Genomic DNA, 27,565 nt, shown 5'->3' with positions numbered 1-27,565 from the left:
CAGTGGCTTCCCCCTATGTTCAGATACTATTTTCTATCATAAAGTATATACAATCTGTAATTACACATTGATTATTCATTTCTTTAGTATCTTTGTCAACTGGAGAAAAGCAGAAACCTTCTTAAATTATCTTCTGACACTCATAGGATCTTTAAAGTTAAGAAGAATGATTCAATGTGTGAGTAAAGTTTGTTGTTTTAAAGTTTTCCCATACTTTGGAACCATTTGGCTTTAAAAAGAAAGATGTAGAAAATATTCCAGAAGTGTTTACAGAATGGCAGACTTGGGTTACCCTTAGAAGATTCCAAGAGAACTGATTGCAAGTTTAAATTTGCAGTTATCACAGAATAGTCTGCAATGCCCTACTGGACTGAAATTGAAGGCAAAATTCTTGCCTTAATGATCTAAATGGCCCAGGCCTATTAGCAAACTGCCCTGTGTATAAAAGATACTCCATAAACACATTGCTCATTTATTCCTGCTAAATTGAATACAATTTTAGTGAATTAAATATGATTTGAATAATTTGAATGTGCATAATTAAAAGCATAGATTTATGGCCCTGGCTGGTTAGCTCAGTGGTAGAGCATCAGCCTGGCATGTGGAAGTCCCAGGTTTGATTCCCAGTCAGGACACAGAGAAGTGAACATCTGCTTCTCCACCCTTCCCCCTCCTCATTTTCTCTCTCTCACCTCTCTCTCTCTTTCCCTCCCGCAGCCATGGCTTAAATGGGTTCGAGCAAGTTGGCTCCAGGCACTGAGGATGGCTCCATGGCCTCACCTCAGTTGCTAAAGTAGCTCAGTTACTGAGCAATGAGCAGCAATCCCAGACAGGCAGAGTATCACCCCCTAGTGGGCTCACCAGGTGGATCCCGGTCGGGGAGCATGTGGGAGTCTCTCTGCCTCCCCACCTCTCATTTAATAAAAATTTTTAAATAAATAAATAAAAGCATAGATTTATAATTATATAGCCAGAGTCTGAATCCCATCTTAATCACTTACCAGCTGCATGAGCTTGGCAAATGTAACTTCTCTATCCCCTACCATTTCTGCCCTGTAAAACTGGGATAATAAACCCCCCACTGAAGGATTTAATGAGCTAATACAAGTACTTAGGCTGTATCTAGGACATAGTAAGAGCTCAATGAATATTGGCTATTGAACTTTAACCTTTGCAGAAGAAAGGCTATATAATTTGCTTTGGGAGGCCCCAGAAGGGAGTTATCCAAGGCCATTCTGATATATGCTAAATCCCTATGAAAGAATCTAAGTTTAAAATGTTAACAAATATCCTTTAGCACTAGAAACAAGTTCACTGATACAACCTGTGAGCCTGGATACCCAAGTTCTCCTTGGTAACCGCGTTCACCGGATTCTCCACGCACACCCTGTCAAATGAATTAGACTTAGTGAGTTCTCTGGGATCGTTAGTGTTTTTATTGAAGGCAGCCTCCCCTGCAAGATGTCACCTGAAAGCCATAGAGACAGACAGAAATGATTTCACTATCTGTGCTCAGTACTGTTAGGGTGTGGAGTTGGAGAGAATTGGGGGTGGGAGTTCCGTTTATGTTGGGAAAATGTTAAGACCAGATTCTCACTGTCTTTCCCAGTCTTTGGACAATTCTTGTCAATGTCTCAGTTATTGTTGGAAGCAAAAATATTTTGTTTAAATTAATCAAACTCCTTTTTAACATAATATCTGGTCACTAAAAGCTCATCTATTCCTTTTAAGGAATACAGGCTAAATGCTGACTGGTGTTAAGGACCCTTATTCCATGTGAGAGAACTCAGGATGTTGAACATTGTAATAGGTGCAACATTCTGAGACAAAGGCCCATAAATCACATGCAGAAATAGCAGAAAACTGGCTTAAAACCCTATAGGTCCTGGCCCTGGCCAGTTGACTCAGTGGTAGAGCATTGGCCTGGCGTGTGGATGTCCAGGGTTCGATTCCCGGCTAGGGCACCCAGGAGAAGCGCCCATCTGCTTCTCCACCCTTCCCCCTCTCCTTTCTCTATATCTCTCTCTTCCTCTCATTCAGCTAAGGCTCCACTGGAGCAAAGTTGGCCCGGGTGCTGGCCTCTGCCTCAGGTACTAGAATGGCTCCAGTTGCAATGGAGCAATGCTCTTAGATGGGCAGAGCGTCACCCCCTGGCGAGCTTGCCAGAGGATCCTGGTCGGGTGCATGTGGGAGTCTGTCTCTCTGCCTCCCCACTTCTCATATCAGAAAAAAATTTAAAAAAATAAAAATAAAAAACCCTATAGGTTCTTAGAGCATTAAGCTAGTTCTCTAGGCAAAAAGTGAGCATTAAAATTATTCCTCTAACAACTAATTTAATTTCTCCCTCAAATTAGTATTTTCAGTTCTACAAAGAAGACACATTTTCCAATATCGAGGACAATGCCTATTTTGTGAATGATTCTGCCTTCTTCCTCATATTGACCAGGCTATTGATTGATTATTCATAGATGTGCAAAGAGAAAAAAATATCTGAAATTCAGAATTAATCAATATGTGGATCAACTGTGCTTCTTAAGTTTTTTAAACCATTCAAATAAATTGGAAGCACTTCTACTAATCATTACTATTATATTACTCTACTCTTCAAGAGTTGATTTTCAGATTTATAAATATGAATGAACCAAGTTTTAAAAGCTAGAGATGTTGGAACAGGTTGTAAAATGTTGCTTGATTTGCATATTACATTAGTGACATTCATAATGCAACCCTTCTGAAAACAGTGTGGCTCTCTATAGCGAAGCTCGGACTCTTTTATTTATAATTCCATGCCTATACATTACGGATTCTTTTATTATAATTCCATGCCTATACATTATATTAGGGAATCTTTTCAGCAAAACAAAAGCAAAAATAAAACAGAAACCTAAAATACAGTTTTTCTTTACATCACCTGACATGATTTATAACAAAACAGACATTATGTAGTAGTTTAGTAAATCATTTAAGGTATAACTAGAAAGCCCGGCAGTCATACGAAATGACCGCTGTTCTAGATATTATAAATTGTAATTAAAATGATTTGTGCAAAGGTGTCTGCTAATTCAAACTGAATTACCCAGGGCAGGTGGCGAGGATGCCCCTTTGCTTAGTGCCCCACGGGGTTTCCCCCTTCTACTTGCTTAATTGCTTAAAGTAGAGTGCAATGAAGGAAACCACTGGCGGTACATTTCTTAATTAGTTTCTAACTTGAAGTTTAAGGACTGACAGTGTTCACATTTAATATTCATGTCACCAGAGGAATGCTCAAAAATTAAAGTTTCTCCGTTTGAAACTGTTTTAATCCTTTTTGCATTTCGGTCAGCATTACTCTGTCATTTTTTGCATTTCTCTCCTGCCTTTGTTCAAGGGACTCATTTTGTCGAGACAGGCTTTTTTGTCTTGCATCTGAGGCAAGCCTTGTTTCTCTATGCTCATCAGTCTCATTTTGCCAAGAAAGACGCATTTGCTCTGTGACTGAAGCAAGCCTTGTCTTTCTCTGCTCAGTGGTTTCTTTTTGTCGAGAAAGCTATTTTTGTGCAGCTTTAGCTCCTTTTCTCTCCTCTTCAGTGCTGTATTTTCTAGGAGGCATTCTTAAAAGAAATTACGTTAAGATGTAGTTTTTATGTAAAACAGATGATTGCCAATGCAAACAAATGTTCACCTTCCCCCTGACCCGCTCAATTTGTGTTCAGCCGTGGCAACTTCACCCCATTGGCTAGTACAGTTACACAAGCAACCAATAAGCTATCGGTGACAAACAGACACTTAAGCCGCATATAATAAAGATGTATTAAAATGATATAATAAGATTTGGACACATAGAAAAACAGAATATAAAATAGTACATACATTATGATAATCACTTATTTTTTATGCAATTAAAGGAAACACAAATGTGAAAATAGTTGCAGAATGGCGGTAGATTTTTGAACATTTAAAAAATTACCGTAATGATATTAATTTTATCAAAATTAACAAATGGTTTTCCCTTATTACCAAAATTATCTATGCACTGATTTGTTTGCCATAATACAATATTTTCCATAAATAAAATCCCATTTAGAATTCCACTTTATCAAACAGCTTGCAAAAGCCAGAACATCTAAGTTTATAGACAGTAATGAGCCATATTTTCTTAAGGCCCAAGGAATGTTGTAATTTAGAGTTCAGCACCTTTGTAAGCTATATTCTTCTAACAGCATTGGCTGATCTTTAGCAAGTTACAGTCTCAAAAACATAAATGGGTTTACCTGACGAATGCTCCAACAGTGGGTTATCTAGCGAACTATTGACATGAATAAACCCAGTTCACCATGGAGTCTACAAGTATCTCTTATTTAAAAAAAAACAAATCAGAACTTCAATAGGAAAAAAAGAAACCATCTGTGAGGATTTATCAAGATTACAGTGTATTAAAGGGAAAGACTCCCTATTAAAGACAGCATTTTGCATACGTTTTTCTCTGCTTCCAAAATGAGACATTGTTGTTCTAAAATCTGTTCCAATAAGGCAACAGTTCAGAGGCCCAGAGAGCAATCAATCTGGATTAGAGCAGGAGGACAGAATCCTCAGGAAGGAGCAATCCATGAAAAATAAACCTTGCATGTTTGAATATATTGGGAGGTTATCAATTTTGTGAAAGAACTTTATGATTAACTAGTAATATGCTCACAGAACACAAAGCCAATGGGGAGAAAGGGTGACTCAGGAAAACAAAGCTATGTAGTTGATACATTAGTAAAAGCCTGGAGGGGGACATATTCTGATTCAGGAACATACAGGGTGAATCAAGGTCTAAACTTCCATCATCAACAGAGGAAAAAAAAAGAATGAGATCGATAGAAAAACATCCAAAACTGAAAAACCAAGAAATAGCAAAGTAAACACATCATTTAGAAAAAAAGGGGAGGGGCAGTAACACTGGAAGGAAAATCCAAAGCCATGAAAGTGAGAGTGACTGGAGACCTGGAAGTCAGAAACAAGGGGGAAGAATGGGCAGGGAGATAGTTTTCATTATAAGCTTGAGAGTGCAAGTTTAAATTTATGCACAGTGTTGGCTCTGATTTAAAAAAAATAATAAAAAAGACATAAGAGATAGAATGACCTAGGGAATCAAAAATAACCAAGACTCAATTGAGCAGAGGATCCCCTGCTAACAGATATTTAGGTAAACTACCACAAAAGAATTAAATAGTTCAAGAATAGGAAACCTATTAGAGCCACTGAATTTCTCTAAAGCTTAGCTTGGTCGATTGTAATTTATTTCTGCCTTTGGGGGAACAAAAACAATGAGATAAAATGATATTTCAAGACATTATTTCTTTTATAAGTGTTACCACTTAATTAATAGCACAAAAATTATCAAAGAATTTGTTTCAATCAAATCTGAACATTGTTTAAGATATATTTTTTAAAAAAGAAATAATATTTTTGTTAGGTGTCACTAAAACTTGTTTAGATTTTTGAGACTTAAGATTTCTCCATACCCGTGCTTTTTTAATAATTTTGAAGACATGAGTCCATTATATTTTTGTATCTAGGTCCTTGCCTAACACACACACACACACACACACACACTCAGATTCACCCACGCCCAGGCTCAGAGATGACATAAGACAGTCTCTGGCTTCTCCATCCTTAAATCATGAGAATACTAGAAAAAAATAAAATCAGGTCATACCAGCAAAGTATGACCTGACTATGCTAGAAATAATTCTACACAATCAACTTCACTCATTTCCAAGAGCATTGTGGTCTTTGGCCTCTGACAAGTAATTTCACTTTGCTAAACCTATATTTCTTCTCTTATCCATAAAAAGTAACCAATGGTGCTCACAACTGCTAAAGCCATAATAAGGTTTACACGAAATAATATAAATAAAGACGTAACACAGTGACTGGTGTTAGATAAATCCTTAGTAAAATATGGTTTCTGCCACAGATACTCCCATCCCACCCTCAAATCACACCATTCTCCCTTCTGAAATAGTAAAGCTTGATCTGTTCTCTTCAGTTAATCACTATGAGATTCCCTTACACACTCATAGGAAGCTTCTCTAAATGGAAAAATCATTATTTCAGAGGTAAAAGCTATTTTCTAAGGGATTAGCTTCTTTTCAACCCAAATGAAATATTTTAGCAGGGCGGTGAGGGAGAAGAAGGGAATTATATAAACTTTCCCTTCTTCACAGAAAATGTCCCCATGAAAATTTCCCAGTGACTCTCATGCAACCTCAGACAGTCCAACCAGCCCTTCCCTTGACCTCAGACAGAACTACTCAAAGTGCCATAGATGTGGAACCAAAAGCAACCCTTCCAGAAAGCACTGACCTTCGATCCTGGCAGACCCTGTCTTCCTCTTGACCCCTAAGAATAGAAGGGAAATGAACATCTTAGAGAAGAAAACAGCCAATTTTCACCCCAGCCAACCTCTCTCTTCCTCATAAGCAGGTGAAATATACAGTGGCACCTTGAGATACAAATTTAATTCGTCCTGTATAACCGAGCTCTTAAGTCAGTCAACTCATATATCAAACTGCCGATATTGGACCCGTGCGCAACGCACTAACTAGCAGCAGCTTCCCCAATCACGACTCATATCTCGGAATTTTGCTCGGATCTCGAACAAAAATACAGACCGAGTTGCAGCTCGTATCTTTAAAAAAAAAAAATTGTATGTTGGTCTGTTCGTATCTCAAGGTACCATTGTAGCCCCAAAAGCACTTATGCCTACCCGAGAGCCAACATTTCCGGTTTCCCCCTGAGGTCCATCGTAACCAGAACTTCCCTGAAAAGTAAAAGGGAAAAGGAAGAGCAGTTTAGGTATTTATGAACTTCTGCATTTATTCTCTAGAATAATGGGCTGTCCGATACAGAAGTCAGTAGCCACATGGTTAAATTAATTAAGTCAAATTAAATTTGAAATTTAGTTCCTCATTTACACTAGGCCAGGGGTAGTCAACCTTTTTATACCTACCACCCACTTTTATATCTCTGTTAGTAGTAAAATTTTCTAACGGCCCACCGGTTCCACAGTAATGGTGATTTATAAAATAGAGAAGTAACTTTACTTTATAAAATTTATAGAGTTACAGCAAGTTAAAGCATATGATAACAATTACTTACCAAGTACTTTATGTCGGATTTTCACTAAGTTTTGCAGAATAAATCTTTATAAAACAACTTACTATAGTTAAATCTATCTTTTTATTTATACTTTGGTTGCTCCACTACTGCCCACCGTGAAAGCTGGAGCGCCCCCTAGTGGGCGGTAGGGATCAGGTTGACTACCACTGCACTAAGCATATTTTCAAGTGTTGAGTAACTCCATGTAGCTAGTGGCTACCATATTGGACAGCACAGATATAGAGTATTTCCATGACCTCAGCATTGCCTTAGAGTGCTGATTTAATCCCAGAGTTTTAAAATATTCATGTTGTAGGCATCTTTTCCCCAAAGATTATTCATTTGACAACTCCTCAAATGTGCTAATTTTTGAAAAAATACTAGCTAGTATTTTTCTGTATTCCCAAATATCTGCTGAGTTACTTTTATAATGGGAACTTTTTTATTTATTAAGTAATTCTTATCAGAGAGAAGGCATTAGATATAGCACTTTCAAAATTGGTCTAGATATAATAAAGATTATTTCTTAAAATGTTTATCATTTTCTCATTTCAATACTAAACAGTTTTTGTTTTGAAATATCTGTTGGTTTGTTGGTTTGTTGTTTGTTTGTTTGTTTGTTTGTTTTTAGCCAACATAAGAAAGAAATTATTTGGGCCAATGTGGGGACCACTGGGTAAAAGAATGTTGGGAAATTAACATTTTGCAGTCTCAGACTATTATTGCCCAGATTACTTAATCATTAGAAAGGGTGAAAAGTATGCTCACAATAGATTACCCTGGTAAACACAATCATAATCAAGTGACCAAATTAATGTATCAATAATGAGACAGACTGATATAGTGTCCTCCTGGTGACCGAAGAGGGTACAGTGTTTCTTAATCTCCTGCCAAAAACGTTTAACCTGAATCCACTCAGGAGGAAACAATCAAACAAATCCTAATTCAGAGATGTTTTGCAAAATAACTGGTCTGGAATGTTAATGTCATGTAAACAAACAAATAACTGGACAACAGTTGTGATTAAATAACACAACAGAAGCAAGACAACTAAATGCACTATATAATCCTTGACTGGAACCCAGAACAACGACAACGATAAAAATAGCCATAAAGGGCACTATTGGTGCAAGTGTGGAAATCTGAATATGGACTGTATAATAGAAATAATTTTGAAACAATATTAAGTTTCTTTTTGCACTGTGCTTCTATAAGAGAATTTTCTTGTTTTTGAAAGATATTTATTGAATATTTAAAAACAAAATGTCACCATATCATCAATTAATCCTCAAATGGCTCAGCAAAATATATACATATAGTACTTATGCATTTGTATGGAGAGATAAAAAGCAAATATGGCTATATGATAAGAATTGGTGTTCATTGTGCTATTATACTTGTAACTACAACTTTTTCTATAGGTTTAAATTTTTTCAAAATAAAAATTGGGGTAAAAGGCTCAACAAAGAAACTTTCAACAATTCAGATAATAAGGTTAAGAAAAAGAAATGAATAATTTTGGGGTGTTTATCCCACTAGGATAAATAGATACAAATATAGTTAACCAATTAGTACTTTTGTTGAATACAGAGTTTTGTAATCTGGTTTTTTGTTTGTTTGTTTTTTCACTTATATCACATCATGAATGTTTTACTTGTTATGAAATAGTTATCTAAATTATTTTTCATGGTTTAATAATAATCTATCAGATGTCATTGTTGATATAAAATATCCCTTATCATTGAACATTTAAGCATTGTAGTGATTAAAAACTACTACATTAGGCTGATCATGCGGTGGTGCAGTGGACGGAGCATTGGACTGGGATGTGGAAGACCCAGGTTTGAGACCCCAAAGTCACTGGTTTGAGCGGGGGCTCATCTGCTTTGAGCAAAGCTCACCAGCTTGGACCCAAGGTCGCTGGCTCGAGCAAGGGGTTACTCGGTCTGCTGAAGGCCCGCGGTCAAGGCACATATGAGAAAGCAATCAATCAACAACTAAGGTGTCGCAACAAAAAACTGATGATTGCTGCTTCTCATCTCTCTCCGTTCCTGCCTATCTATCCCTCTCTCTGACTCTCCCTTTGTCTCTGTAAAAAAAAAAAAAAAAAAAAAAAAAAAAACACAACAACAAACTACTACATTTATCATCCATGGAGCTGAATCTTTATATTGGTTTATGACTAACATCTGGGTAAACTTCTAGAAACTGGAAAGACTGGCTCAGAGGACATACACATCTTAAGCCATGGCAGACACAGTTGGTGGTTACATGACATTCCCCTCCCTTTGCCTCCTTGCTAAGAAAATGTCAGTTTTATTTATGGCACCAATATGCTCAGCTCCAAGGGATGAATTATGACAGGTTTAAAACACTCATGGCAATCTCATTTCCTTTGTCAGAGACTGGCTTTCTCTGACTCTCTTAAAATAGGGCAAGGGCAAGTGGGGAGCACAGGACCCATTAATGAGCTAAATGAGCTATAAAGAGTATTGCTGGCCCTGGCCAGTTGGCTCAGTGGTAGCGCATTGGCCCAGTATATGGATGTCTGGTTCAATTCCTCGCCAGGGCACACAGGAGAAGCAACCATATGCTTCTACCTCCCACCATCTCCCCCTTCTTTCTCTCTCTCTCTTCTCCTCCTGCAGCCATGGCTCAATTGGTTCGAGTACATCGGCCCCTGGCACTGATGATGGCTCTGTGGAACCTCTACCTTAGGCACTAAAAATAGCTCAGTTGCAAGCATGACCCAAGATGGGCAGATTATTGACCCCAGACGGGGGTTTCCAGGTGGATCCCAGTCAGGGCACATGAGGGAGTCTTGTCTATCTCCCCTCCTCTCATTTAGAAAAAGAGAGCGAGAATATTGCTGGGAGTGCCCTGATAAAAGGAAAGCCCCTTCCTTCTAGCGTTTTATGTGAAGGTGAAGGTAAACTTCTCCGGCTGCCCTGCCCAAGGGCCACATGAGGATGGCACCATGGAAAGAAAGAGCCGGAGTCCCTGATGACAACGCTGGGCTTTGATGGCATCACTAAGCTAGTACACCAAACCTGGAATTGCCTATCCCCAGATTAGCAAACATGTTTATTAGCTAAACACCGTCAGTCAGGTTTTCTGTCACTTGTATATCAAAAAACATAAAACTCAGCAGTCCTGATTGATGTATGTGGCCTGACTGCCTTCTTGAAAGGTTGTATTGGTTTTCACCCTCCCCAGAAGCGCTAAGGCATGACTGGTTTTTCATTTCTTCCCCAATACTAGGTTTCTCAATTTGGTTTGAAAGGCTGCTTCATCAGGGCACCTTCTCCATACAAACTGCAACACCTAATCTCTTTGGTTCAATTCAAAACTAATACTGTAATAATGAAAGAGTGCCCCCAGAGGGCTATATTTTAAATTCACAGAGCACCAGTTTTTAAGCTCATCATGGGAATAGAAACCATGGGGAAGGCAAACGCAAAACAACATGGCTCTGCCTCGGAGGGTTACAATTTTTGTTTGCATGCACGATTCAGGGATCTGAAGTTCACGATTAACCCTTAGCTAACGTCAATGGTGGTGACCTCTGCAAGCTATGAGCATGAGACTCTGCCCATGGTTGTTTAGACTGAGTTCCTTCCCAGCTATAAAGCCATGAGCAAGTCATGGAACCAACGGTCAATTTATACAAGGACCCTGACCTTTCTTCCCATGATAACCACTAACTGATAGAAACTTTGAAATAGTTTCTCTAATCTTCCCATCTCACAAATAATGAAACTGAGGTCCAGATGATTTAAAGGGTTGTTGCTCTGCTGTTCTCTTAGCTCCATCCATACCTGTATGGGTTATCATATTGAGTGGATATTCTCTCAGCTCACCAAAGGGAACCCTTGAGTGGAGTTTGTCCAACATAAAATCCAGCTGGACATATATAAAATGGGTGTGAACTAGCCACAATCCAGGGAAGAGAACCAATGTCCTAAGGTTTTGTCAAAGGATACAAATTGAAGTTCAAAGCAAACAGAGGTTGCTCTATCACTGTGAACACGTTGGTATGCAGACCTCATTCTTGGAAATTGGCAATGATGAGGTGTAATGACTGAGACACTGGGTTATTTTAGTCACTTTTCAGAATCATGCATTTTAATGTCTAGGACATGAAAATCTAAAAATGGCTTCCAATAAGTTAGCAACTGTCAACGTAAGAAATCTTTTTCCTTCCATGATGTCTTCTGTCACAATGCTGCTAATCTTCAGAACTAAACAAAGATCTTATCTTTAAAAATGGCTAGTACCCAATTCAGATCAATGAACATTGGCAGTGATGGAAAGCAAGCCCACAGTGTAATGACCCTGAGCAACTTTATTTTTTAAGTGAGAGGAGAAGAGATAGTGAGGCAGACTCCTGTGTGCACCATGACTGGGATCCACCCAGCAACCTCTGTCTGGGGTTGATGCTCAGACCAACTGAGCCATTCTCAGCACCCAGGGCCGATGCTCGAACCAACTGATCCACCGGTTGTGAGAGGGGTAGAGGGATAGAAGAGGGAGAGGAAGGGAAAGAAATGCAGATGGTGGCTTTTCAATGTGTGCCCTGACCTGGGATCAAACCCAGTACATCCACACACCAAGCTGATGCTCTATCCACTGAGCCAACCAGCCATGACCCTGAGCATCTTTTAAATCAAGACATCATCATAAAATTGGACAATTTTAAAAGTGTAGATTTTAAGTATCACTGAATCTGATATTTTCATTTTGAATATGAAGAAACCAAAAACAAAAGAGGAAAAGTAATATGTATTACTAGTGTTGTGGGAGATAAAAGTTCTAAAAACAAACAAACAAACAAACAAAAAACACCTATGAGACAGGGATGCAAGGATGCAAGGACGAGGGCATAATTGGTGATTAACATTTAGAGCTTCTATCCATGGACTAGAGTTCCGCATGTTTTCTCTCTAGTTTTCTATGCTGATCCAACCAGAATGCCAAGTGTTCTGCACCAGCTAGTACCCTTTCCAATGTGTACCAGCATCCCCAAGCAAACAGACTATCTTACCTGATGCCCATGCCTTCCTTTTTCTCCCTTAGGGCCTTGAGTATAACTATCAATTCCAGGATCACCCTGAGAAAATAAAATGGTGTTTACTTCAAATGGATAAGAAAGACTGGAAAAAATATATACAGGAAGCATGATCTTAACAAAAAAAAAGGCACCAAAATAGACCCTTTTAATTGTCTAGACCTACTCTATAATCCCAAATATGAGATGTAATTAAAATTCCAAACTCTTTGAGAAACCAAAATTTCTATACAAGATGGGTTTCCTCTCAGATCTCTTATTTGTTATAATACCAAGATAGGCTGAATGATTTCTCATCCATGAATAATTACTTGCTCTCTGCCTTTGTGCTCACACAAACGGTTTATAAATCCCCGGATTAAAGCAGCAGAACCCCCTCCTCCACCACTCACAGTATCGCCCCTTAGCCCAGGCTCTCCAGGCTCTCCCCAGTGGCCAGGTGGTCCTGTCAAGCCCTTAAATCACAAAGAAAAAAGTGTGTTATTTTTTAAAGTCATCTATTACTGAAAGAAAAGAAAAATAAGAGTTAAATTAAAAGAGCAATGTAGTACTTGAACTTTAAAGCATTCACTGCCAAAGAGGTAAGTTGAGACATAGAAAAGAATCTATTTTTATTGGAGAGCTGTGATATGCTTGACCCTAAGTGTGCATTTTCTATTTAACCTTCACAACTCAGGAACCGAGGCTCAGGAAGTGGAACCTAGCTCTCCCTACCATCAAATCCCTGGATCTTTCTACTCCTCCCTCATGCTCCCACATAAAACACATGTAAGATTTTCTCCACCATCAACATGGACAGATTTAGCAAAGCAGCCTGACCAGGCAGTGGCACAGTGAATAGAGCATCGGACTGGGATGTGAGGACCCAGGTTCGAAACCCTGAAGTCACCGACTTGAGTGCAGGCTCATCCAGCTTGAGCACAGGCTCACCAGTTTGAGCACAGGGTCACTGGCTTGAGCGTGGGATTATAGATGTGACCCCATGGTCACTGGCTTGAGCAAGGGGTCACTCGCTCTGCTATAGGCCCCTGGTCAAGGCACATATCAGGAAGCAATCAATGAACAACTAAGATGCCACAGTGAAGAACTGATGCTTCTCGTTTCTCTCTCCTTTCCTGTCTGTCCCTATCTGTCCCCCCCCACACACACTTCTCTCTGTCAAAATAACAACAACAAAAAAATTAGCAGAGCAAGAGCTCATAAAAAACAGGGAGGAAAAACAGAGGAAACTGTTTCCAGAGCTCCTGACTGCTCTAGACAGAGACTCAGAGGGGTGAAGCAACTTGCTATAAGACTATGACATGATAAGGAAATGATTGCATCTCTTAAAACCTGCCCCTAGCCTGAGGCGGTGGCTCAGTGGATAGAGCGACGGACTGGGATGCGGAGGACCCAGGTTCGAGATCCTGAGGTCGCCAGCTTGAGTGCGGGCTCATCTGGTTTGAGCAAAGCTCACCAGCTTGGACCCAAGGTCGCTGGCTCGAAGACCCCGGTCAAGGCACATATATGAAAGCAATCAATGAACACTAAGGTGTCGCAAGAAAAACTAATGATTGATGCTTCTCATCTCTCTCCATTCCTGTCTGTCCCTATCTATTTCTCTCTCTGACTCTCTCTGTCTCTGTAAAAATAAATAAATAAATAAATATTTTAAAAAATCATTAAAAAAAACACAAAAAAAAACCTGCCCCTAGTGCAGTGGTTCTCAAACTTTTTGAAGTCGGGGTGCATTTAAAATCCTACAAATAATTGTAGGCACGCTATATACAAATTTCTGAGAAAAATGTTATAATAATTAAATCAAATATTAAAGAAAAAAAAAAAAGTCCAAGCATGCTTTTATTGTAATTAAATGAAATAAATATGATAAAATTAAATTTATTCTGACATTAAAAAAACATTTTTATGTTACATTTTTTGAGTTACGCTTTTTAGAATTCATAAAAAGGAGAAGTTAAAAAATTAAAAGACAACAAAAAAGTTATCTTTTTATATATATAGATACATTCTTAGTAAGATTTAGTAAATTTGGCAGGTCCCGGCATGAATGTGTTAAGTTTTTCATTCTTGTGTTTATGAGAAACATGAGCCTGGTGTGTCCTAGCGATTTCTTCAATGTTTGGGCATATATTTGAAAGGCAAACTCTCATTTCCTCATCAATATATCGAAGAATTCCTCTCTTTTTACTCTTAATTGTGTTGAGGGTAGAAAATCCTAATTCACATAAATAGGATGTTGAAAATTTTAGTAAAATGTTCAAAGTTTTTTAAGATATTCCCACATATTCTTCTTTTATAGAAATCCAAAAGGCTTCAAGAGACAATTCCTTATGTTTAATCATCAATCCACAGTCAGTGGATATAGCTGCCAGTTCCTCTTCTTCTGTTAATGTTAAACCAAATCACTTGAAGCTTCCATAAATGGGTTTCTAATCCAATCGTATCGTTCAGTGTTAAGTGATGGGAAATGCTGTAAATTAAATTCTGCCCGTCAGCCTTCAAGTCTTATTTTATTAACACTTAACTTTTGTTCACTTCCAGAATTGGATTCTTCAATATCACACTTCTTTTTGAGAAATCTATCCATTTTATTTGGGTGCATTTATCTAAAAATAATATAATGATGTATTACTAATAAATATAATAATGATGTGTTAACAAAAAGAGTGGTATTTTTGTAATGAAATGGTATAATAGAGTAACTTTATTTATTTTTATATCTGGGCACATGCTGCAAACCAGCGCTGTTAGTAATTTCAGGTCCCAAATGGGAACTGTGTGGAATTAAGAAAATACACAGAATTAAGAAAATACAGGGTCAGGAGGGCCCTGTTATTGCTGCTGGCAAGAACAAAGCGCTCCCAAAAACCTCATCTTGCTTTATTTATAGGGCAAGGTGAGACCATTAGCAAATCTTAACTTTACACCAAACAAAGGATAGAAGAAAAGTTGCCTCCAGTCTTTCCAGGGAACATGGGGGGTAGTGTAAACACAAATATTAAAGAAAAAAAAAAGTCCAAGCATGCTTTTATGGTAATTAAATGAAATAAATATGACAAAATTAAATTTATTCTGACATTAAAAATAACATTTTTATGTTACATTTTTGAGTTACACTTTTTAGAATTCGTAAAAAGGAGAAGTTAAAAAATTTAAAAAGTTATCACCACAAAAAAGTTTGCACCACAGCTTAACAGCCTTTTGCAACCTAATCAGGCAAGTGAGGTGGGGGGTTGGACAGACTGTCAGCTTACAGCCAATTCCCCACACCTCTGTCCCCCAAAAATCTAAACTCCAAAAACCCTATTGGTTTTTTGGTCCCCAACAGGCACATATTTCTCTGGAATACCATAAGAAACACCTGAAAATCTTCTAGGGCACACCAGTGCGCCCTGGTGCACACTTTGAGAACCACTGCCCTAGTGGTACCACATCTGTGTAGTAGTTTCCACAGCACCACAAAGCCTTCCTTGGATGCTGTTACCTGCCTGGTTCTGGAGGTTATACACCGCACTCCGAAAATAATGAAGTAGGACCCTTCTTTGAGATCTGGCTCTCAGACACACAAGGAACAGAATTAGTCTCCAGCCTCCCAAAGAAGCTACCTCATAATGACTTGAGACTTCTCCTTACCTTTTTCCTGGTCTGCTTATAATGGCAAAAGGAAGTTAGTTGATTCTAAATTCCAATTCTGCTGCTCAATCTACTAGGTAGGCAAATTTCTTCGACTTCTCTAAGACAATTTTCTCATTTGTGAAACAGATATACCTATCTTATAGGATTCTTACAGGGATTAAATGGAATGAAAAATTAAAATGCTGAGTAAAGAGCCTGGTATATGGTTCCTATTATGATTTGTCTGACTTCTAGTCCCTCATTTTTCTGACTAAGACACCGGCTTCAGTGTCTGACCAGACACTGATCTTCCAAACCTATAGCTTTAAAAACTTTCAATAGCACCTGATTATGCAGTAGAAAAAGGAAAACCCTAAACATGGCAGCAGATTGACTCCAGCCTCTTAAAACTTATCTCACCTTGCGCTTCTCTTGAATTGGAATACTTGTCTGTCCAAACCCACTCTGAGTTCTTCTGTCTCTAAGCCTTTCCTTTTTCTTCATCTGAAATACAGTAACCTGTCTGTCTCTCTCTCAGAGGTATGGGTAAAAAAAGTCCTGATTCCCTGTGTGCCCTGGAATGCCAGGGTCCTCTCCACTCTTCAGCACCATTCTCAAATGCCACAGACCTTACGATGCAAGGTTGGTCTCTGGCCTCCTTCTTTCCTCCCTCATCACCTGGTTGTTACTCCTCCTTTAAAGTTCACTCCACCTCTACTCCCTCGATGAAGCCTTCCTGACTGCACAGGTTGGATCAGGTCCCCCTGACCTCTACCTCCTCTCCATGCACTCATCTCATCAGTAACATTACCTCTACTTCTATGATTATTTCATTGACACTCTCTCTCCCCCACAGAGGCCAGTTCTGAGATGCAGAACCCATGCCTGTTTTGCTCCCTATTCTATAGTCATGCCTGAGTTACAACAGGTGCTCAATAAATCTTGATGACTGATCAGATAAAGACTCATTACTCTATTTTAAACTCCTCTCTAAGTCACAGTGCTCCCATTCATTCATTATTGCACCATTTTTACAGCCCTTATATTATCCTATCTTATATTATAGTTTCTCCTAGACAAATCTTATCTCCTGCACCAAAATAAGCATTTTCTTGGGCATAACCATGACTTGTATATCTTTGAACTCTATTTTGTATCTAGAAAAATGCCCTATAGGTAGGAAACACTGGACAGGAGTTGACTGAATTTCATTTAATTCAGTAGCAACTAAATGCCTTCCAGTCTTGAAGGAAGTGTGGTGTCCTCCACCTTCTCCAAAATCTGATTTACAAACTTATTCACAAATGAAACCTCAACAAAGACCCATTTCTTATGACTTTATGTTTCAATTATCAGGAAATCAATCCACACCTTGCTGTAAAGAATTATTCTAATTCCATGTGAGGTACAGAAGAGCATAAATAAATAAATGTCATTCCCCTTATCTAATTCAATCAATCAACAGAAGCTGAATATACTACTGTGTTGAGATGATCCTTCAGGCTATATTCTATAATTGATTAGTAATGTCTGCAATGGGCACAGAAAGGGAGAACTGAGTACATATGCCTTCTCTCATATAGAAATATAAGTCCTAGCATGAGGCAATGTACAGTCACTGTCAAGCAGATAGTAAAAATAATGTTCATTGGAAGGGTATAGAGAAGGGGGAGATCTCTAAAATTAACATGGTCAGTGAGGTCTACGGCCTCATGGGGAGGAAAGACAAGAGTTTAAAATTGAACAAAAAGTGATATTCAAATAAGCACTAAAGATGGAGGCAGGGAAAAGTCATTACAGGATGGGGTACCTAGATGAACCAAAACAGAGGTGGGCCTGATAAGGAATCTTCAGGGGACACTTAGCAGTATAATTTGACTGGGAAGGAGGCCTCTTTTTTAATTTATTTTTCCCTTTTTTTGTGACAGAGACAGAGAGAGGAGCAGAGAGAGGGGCAGATAGGGACAGACAGACAGACAGGAAGGAAGAGAGATGAGAAACATCAATTCTTCATTGTGGCTCCTTTGTCTTCCTCGTTGTTCAGTGATTGCTTTCTCATATGAGCCTTGACCTGGGGGCTATAGCAGAGCGAGTGACCCCTTGCTCAAGCCAGTGACCTTGGGCTCAAGCCAGTGACCTTTGGGGTCTAGCCAGTGACCATGGGGTCATCTCTATGATCCCATGCTCAAGCTAGCAAGCCCACGCTCAAGCTGGTGAGCTTGCACTCAAGCCAGATGAGCCCGCACTCAAGCTGGTGACCTCGGGGTTTCAAACCTGGATCCTCCACATACCAGTCTGATACTCTATCCACTGCACCACCACCTGGTCAGGCTAAATTATTTTTCGATTAAAATTGACATACAATATTATATTAGTTTCAGGTGTACAACATAGTGATTAGACATTTACATAACTTACAAAATGATTATCCTGATAAATCCAATATCCACCTGACACTGTATATCATTATTACAATGTTACTCCCTATACTGTACTTTACATCCCTGTGACTATTTTATAACTGTCAATTTGTACTTCTTAATACTAGAAAGGACATTTCTTGACCAAGATGAGTGAAGAATGTGGTTGAAAGGCCTTGGATTTAAGATTAAATCACTGTCAACAGGGAGACATTAAAGACATCTTGTGAGCTAGAGCATGATAATTACTGTTCTGAAGTACAAAAAACTGAATAACTTGGTTTACATTACTCATTTTACTGTCAGCAGAGCCAGGCCGTAAGTTATAGGTTCCAAATAGTCATCTAATTGTTATTGTCCCTAAACTCCCGATCTAATAAACTACTACATGATTCTTTCCTGAAAGTTAAAAATAAACTGTCAAGTTCAGTTTAACCAGTAGAAATATAAGAGCAAAATCTCCTGATATTTTACCCGATTTCCCCTATCTCCTTTTTCTCCGGATGATCCTGGGATTCCACGATTACCCTAAAAAATAAACAAACACACAACGGATCTTTGTTAGATTAGTCATACCAGAAATTTTTTTCACATAGTTTCACATTCTAGCCAACAACAGAGTTTCTTTACCTATTTCTGAGTATGTAACAGACCAGAGGGCCCTGGACAACTCCCCCTTTGGAAAACAATCTAAAATTCTAGATAACAAATCTAAAAATATTTTACATCCATTAATGAGCTGATAGAGAAAAGGGAAAAACCTTGGGGTTCAGAATAAAGAAAAAGCAAGAATCAACAGAAGTATTAGCCATTGGCCGTCCTAATGACATCAGATCATTCAGTGTGAGTGTGGTGTGAAAAATCACAAGCTGATCATTTATTTTAAAGTGGTCCTAGGAGCCTGACCAGGCAGTGGAGCAGTGGATAGAGCGTCGGACTGTGATGCAGAGGACCCCGGGTTCGAGATCCCGAGGTCGCCAGCTTGAGTGCGGGCTCATGTGGTTTGAGGAAAAACCCACCAGCTTGAACCCAAGGTCGCTGGCTCCAGCAAGGGGTTGCTCGGTCTGCTGAAGGCCCACGGTCAAGGCACAAATGAGAAAGCAATCAATGAACAACTAAGACGTTGCAACGCGCAATGAAAAACTAATGATTGATGCTTCTCATCTCTCTCCATTCCTGTCTGTCCCTGACTCACTCTCTGTCTCTGTAAAAAATAAATAAATAAATAAATAAATAATTTTTTAAAATGTTAAAAAATTAATAAAAAAAATATATATATTTATAAAGTGGTCCTAGGAGGCAATGCCACCAACTATGTGGCAGAAGCAAACAACCTTCAGCTCGGGCCTTAATGACTTCTCACAGATGAATTTCAATAAAAATTGAGTTTAAATCAAAAATCACAACACATGAGTGAGACATCAAGCTAGGGAACCAGCAGCAACAACAGACAACAAAATCAGATTTACAATGATAATAGATATTGAAATTATTATATGCAGAATATAATGTATATATTTAATCAATTTAAATAAAAAAATAATTTCTTTTAAAAAAAGCAATTATAAAAAAAAGACCAAGCAGATTTGAGAAAGAATCGAATTGAACTTTTTAAAGTAAAATTAGAATAATTGAAATTAAAAATCTAAACAGGTGAAAAGGTATATTAAACAAAGTGACATAATTAGAAACTGAAGAAATTATTCAGAATGTAGCACAGAGCCTGACCAGGCTGTGGCGTAGTGGATAGAGCATCGGACTGGGATGCCGAGGACCCAGGTTCGAGACCCCGAGGTCGCCAGCTTGAGCGTGGGCTCATCTGGTTTGAGCAAAAGCTCACCAGCTTGGACCCAAGGTCGCTGGCTCGAGCAAGGGGTTACTCGGTCTGCTGTAGCCCCACAGTCAAGGCACATATGAGAAAGCAATCAATGAACAACTAAGGTGTCGCAATGCGCAACGAAAAACTAATGATTGATGCTTCTCATCTCTCCGTTCCTATCTATCTGTCCCTGTCTATCCCTCTATGACTCTCTCTCTGTGTCTGTAAAAAAAAGAATGTAGCACAGAAACACAAAGAAATAGAAAATATGAAAAGAGGTTAAGAGACATTGAGTATAGAATGAGAAAGTCTCACAAATTTTTAATTAGACTTCCACGAACAGATAACAGAGAAAATCTTAAAAATAAAAATTTCAAAATGAAAATTTGCTATGGATTTTCTAAAGCTTATAGAAGGCACAAATGCTCAGATTCAATAGCCAAATAAGTCCCAAGCAGGATAAACAAAAAAATTCACACCTGGACATATCATATTAAAACCGCTAAAAACAAGAAACAAAGGGAAAATTTTAAAGGAGTTGATATATATATGTGTGTATATATGTATACATATATATGTGTATATATATGTGTATATATATATCATACATATATATATTTAAGATTATTGACTAAGAAACAACAATTAGGTTGATGTTACCCACCATTATTCTTAACAGCAATAATGAAAGACAGAGACAATAGAAGCCAGGAAACTATGAAATTACATTTCAAAGTGCTGAAATAAAATGATTACCCAAGAGCTATTTTTCAAGAAAAAGGGTAAAATAAACAGATTTTCAGAACAACAAAACTATGGGAGTTTATGAACATCATTAAAGGAAATTCCAAAAGTCCTACTATAAGAAAAAAAATGACCTTTTCATATTATTTTGAAAGTATCAGTAATAGTAATAAATATGAGGGTAAAGCTAGATTAGCACTGACTATAGAACACAATAATAGCAGTGTCAAACTGGTAGAATTTTTTTTAATGGAAATAAAATACTGAACAGTAATATGTAATATAGGAGGCAGTAGGTTAGAACTAAGTTTCTGGGGTACTTCTATTTTGAAGATAAGGAAAAATATATAAATTAACTTTAGACATTGTTGCATATTCATGTTAAAATTTCTAGACTAGCCTGGACCAGGCGGTGGTGCAGTGGATAGAGCGTTGGACTGGGATGCGGAAGACCCAGGTTCGAGACCCCAAGGTCACCAGCTTGAGCACAGGCTCATCTGGTTTGAGCAAAGCTCACCAGCTTGGACCCAAGGTTGCTGGCTTGAGCAAGGGGTTACTCAGTCTGCTGTAGCCCCATGGTCAAGGCACATATGAGAAAGCAATCAATGAACTAAGGTGTCACAATGAAAAACTAATGATTGATGCTTCTCATCTCTCTTAGTTCCTGTCTGTCTATCCCTGTCTATCCCTCTCTCTGACTGTCTCTCTGTCTCTGTAAAAAAAATTTTAAAAAATTCTAGACTAATTGTGAAATGTATATATAAATAGAGGGTATAAGTGTTCTGCTCATACAGGAGGGAGCATAGAACAAGAAACTTTCTGCACCTGTTCTCCATCCAAGCCATCAATACCATCCTCCCCAGTGTTGCCCTGTGGAACAAAAAATAAGGTTAGACACAAAAGGACCAGGGGTACATAGCTATTGCTTTGATGTTAACTTTCATACTAATATTTTTTTTTAGTTAGAAGAACCTAGACCTTCCAAAACAACAGTTATATACTGCATTCAATTATTAAAAAGCAATGACTCTTTTTTTTTTTCTGAAATAGTAATTAGTGTTATATACTGTTTTTCCTGGCAGTTTCAGGAGCCAAAAAAAATGATAGGGAAAAAAAAAGAAACTCAAATTTTGAATAGATAGAAGGACTTCCTTTTAAACTTTTGCACTGGGCACAAGTTACTTTCAAAATACTGAATGAAATATCTCTCACTGGTTGTCTGTATGTTAAATATGGTCCTTGTGTCATTCATCTTTTTTTAACTTAAAAACACTGACAAATATACCTGGATTAATCTGCATAATAGATACTTGGATGATGTCAGATTAAGGAGGAACCAAGTGGGAATGTATCCATGTGTGCAATTTTGGGAGGTTTACAATTAAAAATGTTCTTAAGAGAGGAAACGAAACATGAGGCAAAGTAGATAAGAGTAACAACTGGCAGTTGCATAGTGACATCTGATCAAATATGTCATCACTTTCAAATTATGGGCCTTCATTTTGCCAACTATCTCAAAATGACAGTTAATGCATTTGTTTTAAGGTATCTTTTCAAAGAAAATTCAGAGTTTTGCAAGCAGAATACAATGCATTTTATACATGTGGAATAGTTGACTTACTCATACTGTCCACATGAGGAAATCAAGTTTCAAGCATATTTTTTAAAACCAAAGTACAGCCAAGTTAGTGAATGAAAGTAAGTGTAGCAAACTCTCAGGTTAAAATGACATGATATATTTGCTACAGGCCTTAGGGGGTGAAACTGTGGTACCAGACACATGAGATAAAGAGGTTTATCAGCCCATGTCTCTCATTCTTCACTTTGCAACCGCTCCCTTGATAGTACATGTCTTATGAATAGTCGTTCATTAGCATGGCAGTTTGGCTCCTGACACCATCTGCCACATACCCTCACCTTCAAGTTTTAAGCCCTACCTCACTCAAGCAAAGGAAAAACAACTGGACTCAGTGTTTTCTTTCCCAGAGAAACTGCACTCCGGCTTAGGAAGAGTAAGGAAAGTTACCTACCTTCTCTCCTAAAAATCCTCGTGCTCCCTAAAGTTAGGAAGAAAAAAAAATTGAATTTGAATTAGATTTTTAAAACATTGTTTCCTTTAAGAAATCATACGTTCCCTGGTTTCAAGAAAATGCATGTATTAGACCAAAACAAAGACTGCTTCTCCAGCGACTGTAATGGCCATCACAACCCTCTGATTACTACCACTTCCTGTGCGTGGCACTTAGGGAAAAATGGCACCTTGTAGCTCTTCACTTAGTAGGGGTGAGCAAGAAACAGCAGTGACCTAACATTTATTATTATAACAATCATCTTTCAGACAAAAATGACTATACACTGGCTAACAAGCATGAGAGGGCTCCTAGGAACAACAGGACAAAGTAGTTGACAGAGTAACGTATTAAAATACACAGAATATGGTCATTGTGATCAGAAAAACTCTCCATGGGACTCTGAGGTTGTAGAAATTTTTCTGTGGCCTTATTAAAGGAGATTCTCTAAACCTGGATGGAATGTTAGGAGACATTGAACACAACCACTCAAAAAGGGTGCCCACCAGATATCCGTTTAGCATTGAAAATTTCAGTGCTCTCAAGCGCACCTTCCAACTGCCAGCACTGTGACTCTTTCCCAGAGAGTTTTTCTGGTATGAGAGCCTGTATATGTGCAGAACAGACCCAAAACGCTAGGAAAATACTGCCTTCTAAAAGCAGTCCTCAATAATGCCCGACAGGAGTCAGTGTCTGAATGCCCAGCTCCCTCGCCCCTTGAGCAGGATAACATTGAGGTGTGTGTTCAACACTGACTTCCAGAGTTTCTCACCAGGATTAAGTTCTATCTACCTTTGGTGGTAATCTGATTGATAAGGCACCCTTTTTAGGTCATCTGCCCTCCCTAACTTCTCTGCTCCCTATGTGTGTTTACTGAGATCGCCTCCCAGTAAACTGTCCATACTTGATCCCTTGTCTAAAGCTACACTTCTGGGAAACCCACCATCTCAGCAGGAGCCCAGATACCATATCTACACTGAGGACTTAAGGAATTCCTCAAATTCAAGGGATGAAATAAAGATGAGGAAGAACTCCACACTAGGAGGTCACACTCACCTTAGGTCCTCTCATACCTGGACATCCTTCCTCACCTGGGGGTCCGGGGAAACCTCGGGGACCTCTTTCTCCCTGTGAAATAAGGATACATGTGAAGACAGTCAAGCAAGTACCTCTGTCAGCACCCACAGATTCAAATCAGCAATAATGACCACAAGAAACTAAAATATGACACGGTTCTTAGAATGACTTTTATATCCTCAGAGACCTCATTGGATCACCTGCAATTAGAATGTTCATCCATCAGTTACCCAGACTGACGACCTGAAATCATACAAATCCAAATTATCTGAACTTTTGATCTATTCAGTCAAGCCACATGGACAAAACAGAGGTGTGACTGAAGATTTCCTGAGGCAGCTAAAACTAGATGGTTTCCTTGTGGTCCCACAGAGAATAAACCACTACTTAACTCTTTTCTCTTCTAGGTTGAAATCCTGCCCATTCTTAAGATATAGATCATTTGTCACCTCTTCTTCTGAGAAGCCTTTTCTGTTATATCATGTATTATTATTGTTTTTGTGTTCTATTGTTTCTTGCCATGTTGTGAACTCCTTGGTGACAAGGACAATGTCTCATTTATTTATCTCTGGGTTTCCAACCCTAAGCACACTGTCAGGCACACAGTTGATGTCCAATCAGGACTTGAAGAATTACTTCCTAAATTATATTAGTGAATATAACCGTTTTATCTAGATATTGGATAGGAAGGAAATGGTAGAGATCATGCCTTTTGCCAAATGGATCAAATATAAATTAGAAAGTACTATATACCCCATGACCTTTCTAGCTTCTACTTAATAAAGTTGGATAACTTCCCTATGTAAGCAGCCCTGGATAATAAAAAGGAACATGATAAAGTGAGAAGCGCTCTGGATGAAGGAGTTGGGTTTAAGTCCGTTCTGGTTCCAAATTGTTTTGTCAGCTTGGACAAGCATATGAGTTTATGAATTACAATTTTCTCCATTTATAAAATATGGATCTGGATACTGATTTTAGCAATTCAAAGAGTGTTGTATTGAATGCATGGATACTGTATTGAAATCATATGGCTTGGACAAATTAGGGGTTTTCTACTTATCAGACAGCAAGAGATAATGAGAAAAGCACAGGGTCTGGCATCAGAGAGACGTGGGTTTGAGCACATCTCCAACCATCTCTATCTGAGATAGTCATTTCCTTTCTCTGAGTTTCTATTTCCACATCCATAAAAGTATTAACATGTATCAGTAGGGTTGTGATGAAGACTAAATGTCATAATGTATACAAAATGTCTAATGCAGGGCTTATACAGTAGATGTCAAGTAAATGTCTGCTTTCCCCCTTCTTCCTAGTCGATATGCATTTTTAGGTTCGATGTGTGATGTTTAAGCTTCATCTAGAAAATTTAATTCAAACATATTTACTGTATGATGCAGTATTATCAATCGTGAATAATTGGTCGTTGCCTTTTTTAGAAAACAGTTGTTGTATCTAAAACAAATGTCCCAAATAAAGCAGAGACATCAAGAAAAAATTTCTCACAGTTTTATTTTTAACAAAACGTTAAAAATAAGCCCACTCTTAGAATAGCTATCACCAAAAAAAAAAAAAAAAGAGTGTTGGCGAGGATGTAAAGAAATTGTGATTCTTCTGCACTTTTAGCGAGACAATAAAAGAGTATAGCTGCAACTGAAAACAGTACGGTTGGCTCTCGGAAAAGTAAAAATGGAATTACCGTATGACCCAACAATCCACTTCTGGATGTATACCCCGAGGAACTGGAAGCTAGGTCTTAAAGAGATATTTGTGCAGCCATTTACAGCAGCATTATTTGCAATAGACAATGTTTGTGTGGCATATCCACACAATGAATTTATTCAGCCTTAAAAAGGGACGAGATTCTGATGTGCTGTAACATGGGTAAACCTGAGGACATTATGCTAAGTGAAATAACCCAAAACACACATACTGTTTGATTTGGTTTAATGAAGCACCTAGAATAGTATAAAGATCACAGAGGCATATAGTAGAATGGTGGTTGCCAGAGGGTGGTGGGAGAGGGGATGGGGTGTTAGTGTTTAATGGGGACAGTTTTAGTTTTTCAAGATGAAAAGATGTTCTGGAGATGGATGATGGTGATAGTTGCACAACAGCGAGAATGTACTAGTACCACTGAACTATATACTTAAAAATGGTTAAGATGGTAAATTTTGTTACATGTATTCCTCCACAATTTAAAATGTTTTTTTACTTAAAAAGAAAAAGAAATTTGTAGGGAACAAATCTCACTCTTATGACTTCTATTACCAATTCCTAAAGTTTCAGTTGCTATACATAAATAATTGGGTGTGTGTTTTCCCCAAATTAGTCCACAGAACAAAAGAGGATTTTTAAATTTGAATCCTCACAAAGTTGCTTATATTTCAGAGTGTTCTCTCTATCTGCTTTTTTTACTTAACTTTAAACAACATACTATTGATACACAATCAGTATTTATTTGAGATATTTTGGGGATACTTACAGAGGTCATCTACCAGATCAGCAAATAAAGGGGAAAAAAAAGGAAAAGAAATCTAACAAATTACGTATTTATTTATTTTATTTGAGGATGAGACCTCACAGTTTCAAATGTTAGATGTTATGCAAGCAAGACTTTTAAAAATCACTTTTATAAACACTGGAATTTGTGATTTTATTGTGGAGACCATAAAAATATTCTCACATGAAAAATGAGGTACTGAGTTTTGAAATTGGAAATAAAATTTGCAATGACAGACTTTATAAACAGACTTAAAATGGTTTATCTTAAACAACTTAGAAGTGAACACAATATACTCTAAAAAAAAAATGTGTGTGAGATGTTTCCAAAAAGTGGCTCCAGTCAGACTGAAAACATTGAGATAGAAACACCGTGGGAAGAATTTTTAATAAAACGGTTGATAAAATATTAGCTAGGAAAAAAAGCAGAATTTCTCATTTAATATGTCATTTTTCACAATGAAAGACTTTTATATGTTTATGTGTCTTTAAATAAGTTAAATATTATAAGTAGACATTTGTCTAGTTCACCTACATCCCTAAAAGTCCATGTATTCTAACTGGGTGAAAGCATTTTGTGGATGTTTTCATAAGAAAAGGGGAATTGCCTTATAATGAGCACATATGTTAAATTGTTTTGAGAACAGGATTTGGACTCACTATGTTTCTCATTTATATATCAAGCTCTATTATGTTTAAAAACTGGTCTCCCATTGCTCACAAGTTGCTTAAGCCTATCAATTATAGCCATAATTGAATGGAAAGAATAACCTCACCAACAGCTTTTCAAATGCTGGGGTGGTTCAAGTCACTTCATAAGAAATGAGAATAATAATAATATCTTACTTTCTAGATGAAATGAGGAAATATATATATAAAATGTTTAGCTGTGTATCTGGCACATGGAAGGTGCGAACAAATATTAACTGTTTTTGTTACTACTGAAGTTATGTAACTATCTGTGTGACCTTAGATAATCTGACTAATTTGATATATAACTAACTCTTTGATGCCTAACCAATCCATATCTAAACCTCCATTTCATCATGATAGGTAAATTTTGGAAATATACATATATAGAATTCATGAGTCTAGCAGACTGTATTTTCCAAAGATGACCACAACAAAA

At 37.9% G+C, this 27,565-nt stretch overlaps 1 protein-coding gene across 1 annotated transcript in view; it reads right to left on the bottom strand.

The window, feature by feature from the left end:
- Positions 1-27,565, bottom strand: part of LOC136382012 (collagen alpha-4(VI) chain-like) — a 121,580-nt gene that overhangs the window by 37,946 nt on the left and 56,069 nt on the right. Inside the window, exons 14-22 of the mRNA XM_066350804.1 lie at positions 23,917-23,988; positions 22,822-22,848; positions 21,617-21,661; positions 18,703-18,756; positions 12,586-12,648; positions 12,170-12,235; positions 6,734-6,787; positions 6,331-6,366; positions 1,325-1,387 (exon numbers count right to left, since the gene is read on the bottom strand). Coding sequence (XP_066206901.1) covers positions 1,325-1,387; positions 6,331-6,366; positions 6,734-6,787; positions 12,170-12,235; positions 12,586-12,648; positions 18,703-18,756; positions 21,617-21,661; positions 22,822-22,848; positions 23,917-23,988 — 480 coding nt within the window. The remainder of the gene's footprint in view (positions 1-1,324; positions 1,388-6,330; positions 6,367-6,733; positions 6,788-12,169; positions 12,236-12,585; positions 12,649-18,702; positions 18,757-21,616; positions 21,662-22,821; positions 22,849-23,916; positions 23,989-27,565) is intronic.

Source organism: Saccopteryx leptura, chromosome 10 (assembly GCF_036850995.1).
Source record: "Saccopteryx leptura isolate mSacLep1 chromosome 10, mSacLep1_pri_phased_curated, whole genome shotgun sequence".
Classification (NCBI taxonomy): Eukaryota; Metazoa; Chordata; class Mammalia; order Chiroptera; family Emballonuridae; genus Saccopteryx; species Saccopteryx leptura.
The sequence above is the reverse complement of the archived record's forward strand: the minus strand, read 5'-3'. Positions and strand labels throughout refer to the sequence as shown.